The 14,445-nt window shown below is 43.4% G+C and overlaps 2 protein-coding genes across 10 annotated transcripts in view; one reads left to right on the top strand and one right to left on the bottom strand.

Annotated features, from left to right (window-relative positions):
* The window catches only part of LOC106811408 (epoxide hydrolase 4-like), a 13,393-nt gene extending 9,713 nt beyond the window's left edge, over positions 1 to 3,680 (bottom strand). Inside the window, exons 1-5 of the mRNA XM_014814997.1 lie at positions 3,666 to 3,680; positions 3,119 to 3,270; positions 2,617 to 2,729; positions 2,189 to 2,360; positions 1,305 to 1,459 (exon numbers count right to left, since the gene is read on the bottom strand). Of these exons, the coding sequence (XP_014670483.1) occupies positions 1,305 to 1,459; positions 2,189 to 2,360; positions 2,617 to 2,729; positions 3,119 to 3,270; positions 3,666 to 3,680 (607 nt within the window). The remainder of the gene's footprint in view (positions 1 to 1,304; positions 1,460 to 2,188; positions 2,361 to 2,616; positions 2,730 to 3,118; positions 3,271 to 3,665) is intronic.
* A 603-nt stretch (positions 3,681 to 4,283) lies between these two features.
* The window catches only part of LOC106811416 (tropomyosin-like), a 31,820-nt gene continuing 21,658 nt past the window's right edge, over positions 4,284 to 14,445 (top strand). For 4 of the 9 annotated variants that reach the window (XM_014815009.1, XM_014815008.1, XM_014815004.1 and 1 more), the window contains exons 1-3: positions 4,284 to 4,515; positions 6,993 to 7,118; positions 13,835 to 13,968. In XM_014815009.1, coding sequence (XP_014670495.1) covers positions 4,402 to 4,515; positions 6,993 to 7,118; positions 13,835 to 13,968 — 374 coding nt within the window. In that variant the 5' untranslated portion in view covers positions 4,284 to 4,401. Of the gene's footprint in view, positions 4,516 to 6,992; positions 7,119 to 10,344; positions 10,549 to 13,834; positions 13,969 to 14,445 lie in introns of those variants that run through there. The other 5 variants (XM_014815012.1, XM_014815010.1, XM_014815011.1 and 2 more) reach the window with 3 other exon arrangements.

The following is a 14,445-nucleotide window of genomic DNA, read 5'->3' as shown; positions in this document are numbered from 1 at the left end:
GGGCGTCTCTCTCTCTCTCTCTCTCTCTCTCTCTCTTTCTCCGCGCGCGAATTTAATACTCCCATGCGCAATTATATGCATGCAAAACAGGTATCCGGCCCGTGTGACCGAGTTAAGGTCACGTATATATATATAATACACTTTCGCCGTGTAGAGTTAGTTATCTGTATCGAGGCGCGTATGTGGTTCAGGTTGGGGTGTGTCCTCGGCGGAGAGATGTGATGACATGGTTTGCTAAGCACGCGTAAACTAGGTGGCGAGACGGTGAAGTGGAGGAGGAGGGGTGGGGGGAGTGGTCGCACCTAGTCACCCCGATGATGATGGGAGGGTCAGTTGTCGCCATCAATCCAAGACACGTTTCCAGTTGAAATTAAGTTGTGTTAAGTGAGTTTAATGAATAAATTAAGTGCAGTTAAGAAGAAACCAATTCCCATTGCCCAAGCAAACCATATGCTACTACTATACGATCTGCAGTCTTTGCAAAACAAAATTGCCAAAATCCTATGCACGAAATGCATCGCGTATTAACGCGCTCTATTTGCATGCCAACAGATCCGAACGAGAGAACAACAACAACAACAACAACAACAACAACCGTCAGTTAACTTCTAGCGGTGTCGCTTAAAATAAGAACGTGTATCGGTGATAATACCGTGATATCTTACCTGGATAGACCAGCGGGAGTAGACCAGGTGTAGCGCAGGCGATATTCATCAGAACACTGCAGCGCTGTTCCCCACGTAGTAGATCCGGACCAAGCTAGCTAGCTACCTCCCCGACACGCATGCGTTCCTCCCGCACCGCGCAGTCTATAGTGACCGTAGCGTGAAGCGAACGATGTGTGTGTGTGTGTGTGTGTGTGTGTGTGTGTGTGTGTGTGTGTGTGTGTGTGTGTGTGTGTGTGTGTGTGAATAAGCGAGAAAAAATACGGATTTGCTCGTGCGCAGACGCGGACTAATTGCGAATGGCATACGAATTAAAGTCGTAATAAAATTTAGCAGCTCAGGCAGGTGTAAGCAGATACGCAGGTAAACGAGCAGACATGCACCCATGCAGGCACGCAGACAGCCAAGCTGGCGGGTAGGTAGGTCGGTCGGTCAGTAGCTAGCTAGGTATAGGTAGGAAGGGAGGTATATGTAAGTAGGTAGGTATGTGGGTAGGTGGGAGTGTAGGTAGGTAGGTAGGTAGGTAGGTAGGTAGGTAGGTAGGTAGGTTACATACATACATACATACATACATACATACATACATACATACATACATACATACATACATACATACATACATACATACATAATATATACCTGGCCGGGAGAAGTAATACTTGTACGCTTCCAGCTCGTCGTCACTAAGAATTGCCTGACCGGATGCCGTCCGAAACATATCCTTTAATATTCTGCTATCTCTCCATCCGAGAAAAGCTTCCGGCAGATAAGGACATTGAAAGAAAAACGTGTACCTGGCAAGTAAACAACACAATTAGACATGTTTGTGTTTTAACTGCGTTTTGCACGCACTGCATCCATACAGTTGAGGAGTTTTGAGGAATTAGGAGTTGTGTACGTCTTCTAACGCATGGGTCGTACGTCACAGGAAGAATATTCCATTGCTAAGCATATCTTGATATTGCAATAGTCCTAACCATAATCCTAATCCCAACCGTAATCCTAACCATTACGCTATGGCTAACCCATAACCCTGAACTACATGTTGAACCGCGTTTCCTTGGCTTTATGATTCACGGAGCATGTGCCACGACAGCAGTGCCGCTACGCTGTATAAACTGACATCACATTATGGTATTGCTATTCACAGAACAAACAGGACGGTAACATTGGTGGGGTAGAGTGTTGGGGGTCAACTAGCCGCATATCTTAACGTTGAAAAATTTGTATCGATATTCGTACCGCACGTCGTGATGTTTTAGCTGGCGTGATGCGCGATCCCAGACTAGAAATAACGCACTCCTTTTCCGTGATTTTCGTTTCTCGATTTTTGTTTGGATTCACACGCCTTTTGGAGTTTTTTTTCGGTTTGTTTTAGTAACTTAATTTAATCAACAAATTATAGCTAGATGTAGAAATGTTGAATGAGAACTGAATAGAAATTCCAAATTGAAATCCAAATTTCCTCGGTGAACCGAGATCTTGCGGTACCCCACCAGGACCCCTCTTGATGATGGACCTACCACAATCGCAGTAACTGCCGTGGATCGTGGTTGACCAATAATCGGAACATGATAGTCCTCCTTGTCGTGTTCATCACTATTAATCGATTCACCGACGACGGGCACTGCTCGGCCAGCATGAAGGCTATGACACCGCCCCAGTCATGTGCCACCAACGTGCAGTTGTTGTATCCTGTAACAGAGACAAGTCCCAGGTTAGTGTCCCCACCAGGTATGTAACTCACGAAAAATCAATTAATCATCGTTTATCAATAACTATATCGTTTATTCGCACATGTTAAGATGTAATAAGCCGTCAAGCGATCGGATGAAACGCGATATTTGGCGGTTTAGGTATTGAACGCATTTCTATTTTATTGTCAAAAGGTGGCGCCACTATTTAGGAACATTTGCGTATCCAAGGATTCATTTTTACTGAAACACTTTACCGAGTCCGGAAATGAGAAGTTTCAGATCTTCTGTGATGTTCTCAGCACGGTAGTCGGTACGGTTAGGTGGTTTGTCTGAGTCACCATACCCGCGCAAGTCGACGGCAACTACCCTACAGATAAAGAGGTGTCTATTTAGAGAATATTAATGCATGGGAATCTAGCATTTCATCAATAAGAGAAACTAACACGATCACGACATGCCCCTATTTATATAGTAATAAACTATATCTAACTTCAGCTGTGAACTAGAGTTTGTAACTATATAAGTAGGGACATGATGAAAATATTATAGACGGACAGACTTCTTATCTTACATAACTATGTCGTGATTTATCTGATGTAATAACTGGTTTTAGTAAAATAGACCGACAAATAACCTGTTTCTCTTATCCGGCATCTTACAAAAACGAACGTACGTGACGAGTATATATGTTTATATATAATATATATATAATACACACGTATATATATATAATATAAATATAATTTATATATATACCTGTAATCTTTCTGAAACTCGAGGATCTGGTGTCGCCATGTGTACCAGCATTCTGGGAATCCATGGACCATCAACATCAGCGGATCGTGCGCGTTTCCCGATACGACGTAGTGTAGCTTGATGCCATTCTGCGGTTGCACAGAAACTCCAAGCTATGTAAATGTTCGCGCCATATCTCGGGGTACGCGTGCCTTGATATCACGCCCATGGGTTGTAATTGGTGGCATGTTAAAGTTAAAGTTAAATCCTACCCGCGATTAGGACGGTACCTATCTCCGTTTCCGTAGCCCTGATGCCCCGCAGCTGCTTTCACAGTAAATGCTACAGTAGGGGGTTAGTCCACTGGTAGCACTGCGAGTTAACTTGCCACACTCTATCTCTATTTGCTGAATGCTAAGCAGAGAAGCCGTGTGTACCATTTTTCAAGTCTTTGGCATGTACCCTGCCTTAATTTCTACCTCTGCCACCCGTTATCGCCTCTCGCTCTCTTCTCTCTCCCTCCCTCCGTCTCTCTCTCTCTCTCTCTCTCTCTGTCCCAATTTCCCACTTCCGTTAGGTGCATTAATTGTTATTGTTGCACAGATTCTTCTTATATTCACTGGCGAGTGTTCTCATGAGCTTGGTAGATAATATTCGCCGGGCAGTTGGTGTTAAAAATAAGATGCAGAGATGGTGAGGCCACCAGCTGCACGCTTGATGCTCAATCAGAGCGCCATGTATTAGCGGGAGGCGCTAGGTCGGTAGCTGTGGCACATGCGCTCAAAGCGCGTTACATGTTGCTTTCCAAATATGGGATGGTATACTATTACATGCCAGAATTAACGATTAAACACGGCAAACTCGCGAACGAACGCGTAACGAAACAAAACGAAAAAGAACACAATTGCGGAAAACGGCTGACGTCCGCCGATTTTGTGGGGCGCCATTTTAAAAAATGTAAAAACTATCTTCGTCCCGGAGTTTTCATCTTGCATAAAGTGTATCATCCGCACGAGGCAAACATGGCGCGTGTCTATCACGCGCCTGGACTGGCCCACGCGTGCACCGTGCCCGCCCCACTGCCCGTAATAGGAGCCCCCAGCGTCCCGACAGCCTCTCCGATTCACGGCGAGCGTACGGGGTGACTGACAGCTCGAGACCACAACCCTCTTTGCTCCGTTCCTACTACAAGCCCGAGTTTCGTGAGGGTACGCTCAGTGCATTACTGCTCCTTAGCGGCCCGTGATTCTCCGGAACCTCCACTGCACTCTCTCTGTACTTGGCGAGTCGGATAACCAGCAACAATGGAAGCTATCAAGAAGAAGCTGCAGGCGATGAAGTTGGAGCGTGAGAACGCTATCGACAGAGCCGATGAAGCCGACTCATCGAAGAAGGAAGCCGAAACCAAGGCCCTGCAGGTATGCCACTCATCATTGCCATCGTCGTCATCGTCACAGCCGTTACCACGAGGCGCTAACATATGCTATTACACGCGCAGTTATCGATATATTGTGTGTGTGTGTGTGTGTGTGTGTGTGTGTGTGTATGTGTGCGTGTGCGTGTGCGTGTGCGTGTGCGTGTGCGTGTGCGTGTGCGTGTGTTGCGAGCTTTTTTTATTTGTTCGTTTTTTTACAAAATAAACAATTAAGTGTATTCTGATTAATAATTTCGGAAGTTCTATGGTCAAATGTTACATTAACATTATGATAACAGCTAGACCAACTGATTATGCCAACTGGCAAAATGCCTATCATTCAGCATATATCTATAGCTCTCCCTCGCTTTCTCGCTCTCCCTCGCTTTCTCGCTGTCTCTTTCTTTCTCTCTCTCTCTCTATATATATATATCATCTATATCATATAATTTTATATACTGGCAAAATGCCTATCATTCAGCATATATCTATAGCTCCTTCTCTCTTTCTCGCTCTCCCTCGCTTTCTCTGTGGCTCTTTTGCTCTATCGTTCTCTCTTTCGCGCGCTCTCTTATTGTATTTCTCTCTCAATATCTGATTTCCTATCGTTACTCCACATTCTAAAATTACCACGGCGTGTTGATGCGGCGGCATTCACGCGTCGATCGCATCTGTCACCCACTAACTAATGCTGCTGCGACCTTCGCTCGTCCTTGAAGGGAGACATTTGCGCTGCAACCTGAACTCTGATCATGTCGTGTTAGCTGGGCGACTCGTGATTGAAAACAGTTCAATTATCGTTATTCTAGTTCGATTAGGGAAGACGGAAACGACGCGTGAGTGGTTGCTTTTAGCTGGGAGTTAAATTCTGGTTGTTGTGGCACTAAACCTAAAGCATTCTTGACGCAGTCGCGCTTATCCTAAAATCCAAATTCGAACTGTCAGTAAAGACACTTAACGTCGCGTTTATATTGGCTCGTGGAACCAGTTTCCTGTCGCCTTCTAGTGGTTAAGAACTACTGCTGACACACAAGAACTAAGATAGAGAGTACGACGTGCCTGCGATAAACACACATACACAGAATCATCACTGGTCGGTATGCGGTTGTGGAAAATCAAACCTTATTTCTTTATGCGTTATAGCGACCTATAGGCCCTACTATATACCATCTATACATCATACCTACCTATACTATGTACCATCTATACATCATACCTACCTATACTATATACCATCTATACATCATACCTATACCACGTAGATCTAGTATGAAGAGCGTTCGTCGGAGGCGCGAAAATATATCGAAGTATTATTGAGGGCTTCATCGCGTCAGGCAAAATGTGTCCGAACCAGTTTATATCCTGTATCAGTGAGTGTTTCTAAACACTCCTATTGAAATGGGTAGCTACGACATCTTATCGGGAATATATTCTGTCAGGCGATAAAATTGGCAAAAGGCTTCATCGCAGCCTTGGGGTCTTTTTGCGCTAATGCACTCGAAGGAAACGCCTTTATTTCAAACGGGCTTGAAGACGGGAAGATTAAATAACGGGTCGCGGGGGTTTATTTAAAGAAACCCTTATTTTAGGTTTGAGGAAGTCTCCGAGGGAGCTTAGCGCGCAACCGGATAGCAATCTCCCCCGATTCCTACCCACCTGAACCAACATCCAAACATTTTAATCCTTCAATTCGAGATTCTCGTTAATGATAATTCACGCTATATTTCGGTCGCATACAGAAGCGCAAGAACAGTAAGACCATAAAATGCTCAACAGATGCTGTAGTTTACTTCACTCGGCAGCACAGCCAAGCTGCTGGCGCGCGCGCCTGCACGGCTGAGGATGCTGCGGCAAAGATATCATTTTCGGCACCAACTATAAATAGGCGGCTAATGCCGGAATAACGCGTGGCGACATGCGATCCCCTGCACACGCGCGGGGAATCGAACGGATTGCTCCAACATGGCCGCCGATAATATATTCCCACTCGTTCTTCTTCTAAACGAATAGACAATAATATAATTTTATGCACGAGCCGCGATACACGATGTTATCTATTGGGGGTTACATTGATGCCCTGTCCTTAATATGCCGTTATCGTACGAGATTATGCAATTAATGGTTATTGTATCGTGTCTTAAATAAACGCAGAATATTTTTAGCAATATTTTTTAGCAAACTAGCAATTGATCAACAAAATAAAAAACACACAATTAAACACCATATTAGGTGACCAAGTGTTTTACGGATTAATTACTTAATAGAAAATTGGCCTAACTAAAACCTGTTATTTACATTAATTACCTACCTAATAATTATATTAGCATGTAGGAAAACTAAACCGTTGACCTTCAAGTCTCCCTGACCAAATTCATGGCCATATATTTTATAGACGATGAGCACATCAATGGGAGTGGGATTCTTCTGGTATTATTATAGCTTGACACATCGATGCAGTAATGTGTTTCTTTATCACACTAGGCCGAGGAGGAGGTTGCCGACGTGCAGAGGAAGACGTCAGAGAGAATGAACGAGTTGGAAACATGCAATGCCTCTCTAGCGTCAGCTAACGTTACACTGGAAGAGAAGGAAAAGAAGGCTCAGGAGGTGAGTAATCGGACGAATGCAACACAAACAAACAAACAAACACACACATAAACAAACAATTAAACAAAGCGTTGACCTCGAATCAAGTTCATTTTCAGGAATTAATCTTTAACTTTTCATGTGCGGGTGTCTGTGTGTGTGCGTGCGTGCGTACGTGCGTGCGTGCGCGCGTGCGTGTGCGTGTGCGCGCGCGTGTGTAGGTGTGTGCGTGTAACAAATATGGCGAACTTTTCGGTTGTTGTTTGGGGTGAAACACGTGAACATATCATGCTTTCACACGATCACGTGTTGTTTGAGGGTGTTTTGTAAGAATGAGTCGTTGAAAAGCGCGTGGGGCGCCACCGGGCGGCTCACAGCAGCATCCGGCAGCGTGGAAGCAGAGCGGCTGGCTCTGTCACGCGATATTCAGTGCAGCATCCCGCTCCCTCTGTGACTGCAGGCAGCCCGCTCGCTCGGCAACTACAGCATCTGTGTTTACGTCACTGCTCCGTATTAGGACACCCGGAATAACTGCGGCACGTGATAGGCTGCTGGCAGCGGCCGCCTGCCTGGCAGACGACGCCCGCCTATGGCAAGATACGCCGCTGAATGCAGTTACGGAATGTGAGCTAACAACGCTGGCTATTCCCGCTTGTGGTTTGATGTGAAGCGAGAGAACCAGCGCGCTCGCGCGTGCGTTACGAGGGGCAAGCATGGAAGAAGTATTCTCAAAATACTTGGCGGCGCGCGAGAGAGCGAGGGAGCGAGCGGCTAAGGCGGCGCAAGAAAAACAGAAATCTTGTGACGTCATACCAGATAATGACGCGATTGTGAGGCCACCTAGTCCCAGCGGGGAAGGCGCTGTGGAGACTCGCACTGAACGAGCGGCGCGCCCGCCGAAGAAAACTCGCCAGCAGCAGAGAGATAGTGAAGAGTTCGATACATACTGGGATGAATTGATAAGGCCGAAAAAAAATGGCGACCCCGACTCACAGTCGCAGCAGCGGGAGCCGAGACAGCGCTCGGCGGGCTATCCCGGATTCTCTACACAAGCGTTCCATTCCAACACAATGATGAAATTCTCCCTCATTGGCAACGAACTTCGACACATTTTACGAGCACTAGGAGCGGTAAAACTTTAATAATAATAATAATAATAATAATAATATTCGACTTTATTTATCTGCTTTAGAATTTACGCTGACGAAATTTCTGACCCTCTACATAATGGTTTATTTACTTTTAGTAATAAGCCTAATATTCGCCCCCTGTTCCATTGACATTCTGCACCACGAGTTTAGTTCGTTTTCTTTTTTTCACTGTAATGGTGGAATTAAGCTTATTATAAGCATTGGCAATTAATGAACGTAACTAACGTTTAGGAAACGATACAGTTGCACTTGAATCATACGTTCATTGGTGGGTAGTCGAGTAACGTACGTGTCTGTGAATACTAAATACTTGCAATGATATTTAGGACAGGAAAGGAAGTATACATTATAGCGCAGTCGGTGAGCACTGTTCTTTGCATATGAATGCCACTCGAAGAAATTTCTTTATGCGTCGAACAATAATTCGGCCGAGCCCCATAAAACCGAATCGGTTCATTGATGGGAAAATGCTGTAGGATTTCGATGGGAATGATTAGCACCCGCCGTGGGGCTGGTGGAAGTTTTCTTTAATGCACCTTGCTTCGCGGATGCGCCCGTGATCAAATGCGAGCGACTTCGCTGCGGCGTCTTGCGTTTATAAATACACATAAGTTCCTCCTCCGGGCCTTGAGTTGTACAGCAGAAACCGTAGCTTAAAATAGCGCGCAGCCTCTGCCGTTGTAAAGCAACACTCCACGGTTTGTTTTCGGGTTCGGTGGTGGACCGTCTGCATACTGCACGCATGTGTTAGCATATGGGAAGCGTCTGCCGGATTCAGAGCTCCCAAATTTAGCGCAGCCATGGGCAGGGCCCGTATTCTATGTATAAATATATATTGTTTAACGATGACGCACGCCAGCGTTTCTCGAATAGACATAGACACGTATTTTAATAATTTATCGCTTGAAAATCATGATAGTAGAAAGAATATTTCAATCATCTGACTTTTCAATTGGTTTGGTTTGAATTACAACCTGCATATATATGTATTTACGCGCGTATATATGGGCTAATATCACGATCGTTCGCAACAAATTACTTCAGTAAACGCGCGCTAATTTCTAATTGCTTTTCTCCTGTCCTATCAAAAATGTCAAATTAACGATTAATAACCTTTAGCATTCCTCAGATCCTGAGACATTTGATCGCTACCAGTAAGCGATGTTTTTGCTAACAGTGCTACGCTAGTTTTTGCGCGGGCTGCACGCTAGATGGCAGCAACATGCAATGAATTGAGAGACGTATAGAAATATACAGAGAAACTAGGTGGGCGACTTAGTATGTTATTAAGCAGGCGGCTGATGCCGGCGCTGCAAAAATGTTTTAGATCCAAGCGAGAGTTAGACCTGCCTATCGATGACTCCGTTTTAATATCGTTTAGTAATTTATTTGTTTCACTCTAAAGTCTTTAATCGTAGAAACTGGAAACTTTTTTTTTTAATTAAGAGAATACCGACTATTTTCTCTATTTGTGACACAGCAGAATTTAATTTACTTTTAATGAATGTAGATCTGTCTAGCTTGATTATTAGCAACAATTGCCCTATCGACAAATACATATGTATAATAATTTTTCCATATTATTATGAACACGAACTGCATGATGTTCGAATATTTCACATATTTTATAATATACATAATATATATATTATATATGTATACTCATGTATATATATAACGCAATACTGTATATCTTTTGCTATGCAAAGGAAATTAAATGTAATTTCCTTTGCATAGCGAAAGATATACAGATCAACGGCAATGATTGTAATAACATGTAATATAACGAAGTAAATATTTGTAATAGAGTTACCTATTCTAGCTAATCCAAAATCATTTGAGTCTCATGGCACGGAAACGCCCAACCAGGTTCCGCTCGCGCATTTATACAATGAAAATGAATCATTACTGGGAAAATCTACTACATTGTTTTCGTATTTAAATAATTATCAAATATCAGCAGAGCAATGAATATTATATGTTTAATAAAATAACCTCACAACCAACAACTACTGAATTTAGTGTCTCTAGTCATAAACGGTACCTAAGGGTTTACATTTTTATGGGCACTCTTTCTCTTGCTGGTGTTAGGCGGCTGTGAATGTTGCAGGGTCTCTAGTTGTCGGTGTAGTGAAATCAGTTCAGGTTTTATCACATTCGTCGGGAAAATGGCGAATCCAGCAGTGTTAGATACCATTAAGAAGAAGATGAGGCAACAAAGAGAGGAACTGGAAGGAGTGAGAGATGAATGTGAGGAATATAAACGCCAAATGAAGGGCGAACAAAAGATTCGGGAACAAGTAAGCTAGACTTTTCGTTTCACCAGACGCATTTATCGATAAACTTCATTGTAATATATAATACTATTACTGATCATAGCTGGTAATGATAATGTCATTAATGATAAGCGATTCCCATGTATAACAAAGTAATCGGTCTTCCCATTTGTTACGTAATAGATGTATATATCATTCAATAATATATTGTTTATTGGAAAATAATTCATGATTCTTTGTGGTTAGTGGCTTGTTAGGTGTGATTACTGTTAATGTAAGATCTAGTTGTAACTGTATAAATATAATGAATGTAATGTAAGTAATTTGGCTTACTTTTCAGTGTTGTAAGTTATTTTCTCGTGTTGACTTTCCAAATCGGTAAAGCTGATATAGTGTTTTTTTAAGGGGGTGTGGTACTTCAAATATGTGCTTCTGTATATTGTAGTGCTGTAATTTCATATCCATTAATTCCCTCCACAGATTTTAAAACTGCGACGGTTCCAGATAGTAATTTTCTATTTACAAATTCATTCACTGATTCCAGTAGGTATAACTTCTAACATTAAATTATTCGAAACTGAAATGTTTCATTCAGATGAAATAATAAAGCAAGTGCACAATGTATATATAATATATACACACACATAAATCTTATTTGAAGTTTCCCCGAGTACATGTAGTTACAGCTTAGCAGAGGGCACACTTACGTAGGTATCAGTGCGTGAACAATTGCATTGGAATGTGGGCATGGAATCTCTTACAGTTCCTGGTTACATTCTCATGTAGTGGTAGGGCCACTGCCTTTAATTATCGTTGCCGCAACTCTGAGGCTACAGTCATGCAAATTTTTCCGTCAGACAATTACACACTTTGTACCTAGTTACCATATATACAGTCTAATAATAGCGACCTAGCCAATTCACGTGTGTAGTTTTATGACTTCACATGGGCAGTATTTGGTTAAGCCTGGCTTATCTGGTTTTCTCAAAGTTGGCGAATGTGCACTGGTTGGCTTGAAAGTCACAGTGCATGATGTGTGTACAGTTGAGTAGAGTGGTGCTAGGGATACGCACCTGTCATGTAATTCACACTGTGTGCATGGCAGCAGCTATGGCTGGTAGTGCACACTGTTTATTTCTCACATTGGCTTTCAGACATTGCTTAAAAAACAACAGGTTAACGTTTTCTCATCACTACAATTACCCCTACTTTAATGCTCTGCCCACTTTCGCAAATTATTATTATTATATTTGTTGGGCTATTGGAAAAACGTATATATAGTTTATCAGTTAGGCGATGTGTTGCTGGAACCACTGCACCTGTACCACTGCACTGAAAGTGGCAAATGTGTACTGTTTATATAGAGCATCGCACATTTCATTTCTTATCAGTCTCTGTGTTTTTCAAAGTAAATTTTGAAATGTATAACAGTATTACATGTTCGTCACATTGTAGCCATTTTCTCATAATTCTGTTGCGTGCCCCATTTACATAATAATGCATAATTATACTCCCCCCATGTGCACATATATATACAAACTATCACAAGGTATTATTAGCTCTTGATATGTAGAGTAAAAGAAAGCATACGTGCACGCACGCACGCACGCAGGCACACGCGCGCGCGCACATAGGCGCGTATAATTTTCCATGGCTACGTGTTTGTTGTAGTTTAATTGAGGGGAAATAAATGAGAAGGGGTGACACACGCATGAGTCATCACACTCCGCTCGCTCAGTGGTAGCTTTCTGTCTCTCTCTCTCTCACTCTCTGCATTATGGTTTGCCAGTAGCTTACATACGTGCTGGCTTGCGTCACCGAGGGCCGGTGGGGCAGCAGGCAAGCCTGTCCCATACGTATTATACACGCTTATTGTATGCCAGCCAGCCAGACAGTCAGTACGTGCTGAAACAATCGATATTTGAGTCATTTGACTGCAGTGCTTGAACAGAGCGAACGCCAACTAAAACGTTAGACATTAATCATTATGCCTCATTTCACCGAGGGAAAAAGACGCTGTTGTGTACTAGTATTTCCAGCATTTTTGCCATGTTAATATTATAGGTATCACGACAAGGGTCGTGTTGTTTTCACGTCGGCAGTCCGAGGATGGCAGTCTAGTAATCTAGTTGTGTCTATGTGCGTGGAGATTTGCGTATAATTCATGGCGTGATGGACGCATGAATCAGCACTACCAATTTTGGTAGGCCATCTATTGTCGTGGGGGCAGGCGGGCAGGTAGATAGGCACACGCATACTGTACACACATCGCAGCTATTGTCGACTGCCTAGCTGTCACAAGGAGAGATTGTGTGCGTGTGGAAGGGGCGGCATGAATGTAGATAGATATATATCATGCTACCTCATATACAGACACGTTTGTGTGTAAGGAACGGGGCCGATTGATTCAGGAAGGGGTGTGCCCCGTGTGCCTGGGTTTTGCTACAGCCCGTCCATCCTTCAGAAATGTGCTAGATTTGCTTAGTGTATTGCCAGCTGCTACTTGGAATTCGCCTGATGAATTTACCATCATGGTGTGCTCTGCAGTAGTGTACACAACATGCCGGTTGGCAGTACTTGGGTGGGCGTTGTGTGTTACTGTACTTTACCAATATTCATGACCGAGAGAATAGGCTGCACTGCTTGCACTGCCGGCACGGCTAAGAAAGACGTTTGAAGAGTGTTATCCGAATATCAAATACACGGCTTTCGGATGTGTGTGTGCGTGCGGGTGTGAGCGTGTGCGTGTGTGTGTGTGCGGGTGTGTCAGAGCGTGTGCGTGTGTGCGCGGGTGTGAGCGTGTGTGTGTGGAGCACTGGTGATATCGGTTCAATTTTCGTTGGAATCGTAACGCTGCAGTAGTTGCTAATACAACTATACAAGTCCACTAAAATGCAGAAATTTGAATTTTCAGCAAAAGACGCACTGTGCGTTTCCAAGTGAAACACTCAGCCCATTTTACTATATAACTTCGTACGACGTACTAGTTTTGTTTATATACTCTTCGTTGTTCCCATTTTATGGCATTCCTATTCGTATCACATCATAAAATCTTCTTTTACCATGTTCCACAAGACATCATATTTTCTTCACGGCCACGGATGATGTGAGAATCTATTAAAATGGCATCTAAAGTTTTTTCCCCCACGTTTTTACTAAATTATAGGTTGATGTTAGGGGGGGGGGTGGTTCTCTACCAATATCTAGTCTCTTCTCCCCGTGTATCGGCCGTGTCTTTGTGCAGTCCCTGTCGTAGAGCTCTGCTGTGTGACAGAATCTCTCACGCGCCTCCACGTGTTGTTGCTTGCAGGCGGAGGCTGAGGTGGCAGCATTCAACAGAAGGATCCAACTGCTGGAGGAGGATCTGGAGAGAGCAGAGGAGAGACTCAAGACCGCCACAGAGAAGCTCGAGGAGGCATCCAAGGCAGCTGACGAGAGCGAACGGTACAGCGATTTCTATGACTGCGACTTTGATAGTTTGTCTCTCGCGGGCCTACTTGCTCTAGGTTTAATGAGTGATTGTGATCCCCGGGCATTTAGAATCCGCTAGCTACATTACATTAAGTGATGACGCCGTGTAAATATTGATGCGAAAAAGTCTTCGGCCATATAATTGATGTGTTCAGTTAGAATTTTATTTCACCGCCATTTTTTTCCGCCAATTTTTTCCGCCAATTTTTTTCTGCCAATTTGATTCCAATTCGCCGTAGCTTTATTGGCGAAGGTCCGAAGGTCGTTTCGGCCAGCTTTATTGGCGCAGTTGTGGTTTTTTCATAGCCTCCAGTATAATGTGTTATTTTTTGTTTGGGAATTAATTTTACATTTTTTTTCATTATGTCAGTGGGTACAGAGTAGCCTGAACATTTATTCTTAAATTGTTGCTTTGTTTGCTGGTCCACAGAATAATGCTATGTTAATTAT

Source organism: Priapulus caudatus, unplaced genomic scaffold, assembly GCF_000485595.1.
Source record: "Priapulus caudatus unplaced genomic scaffold, Priapulus_caudatus-5.0.1 Scaffold536, whole genome shotgun sequence".
NCBI lineage: Eukaryota > Metazoa > Priapulida > Priapulimorpha > Priapulimorphida > Priapulidae > Priapulus > Priapulus caudatus.
This window is presented reverse-complemented; position numbering and strand designations above follow the sequence as displayed.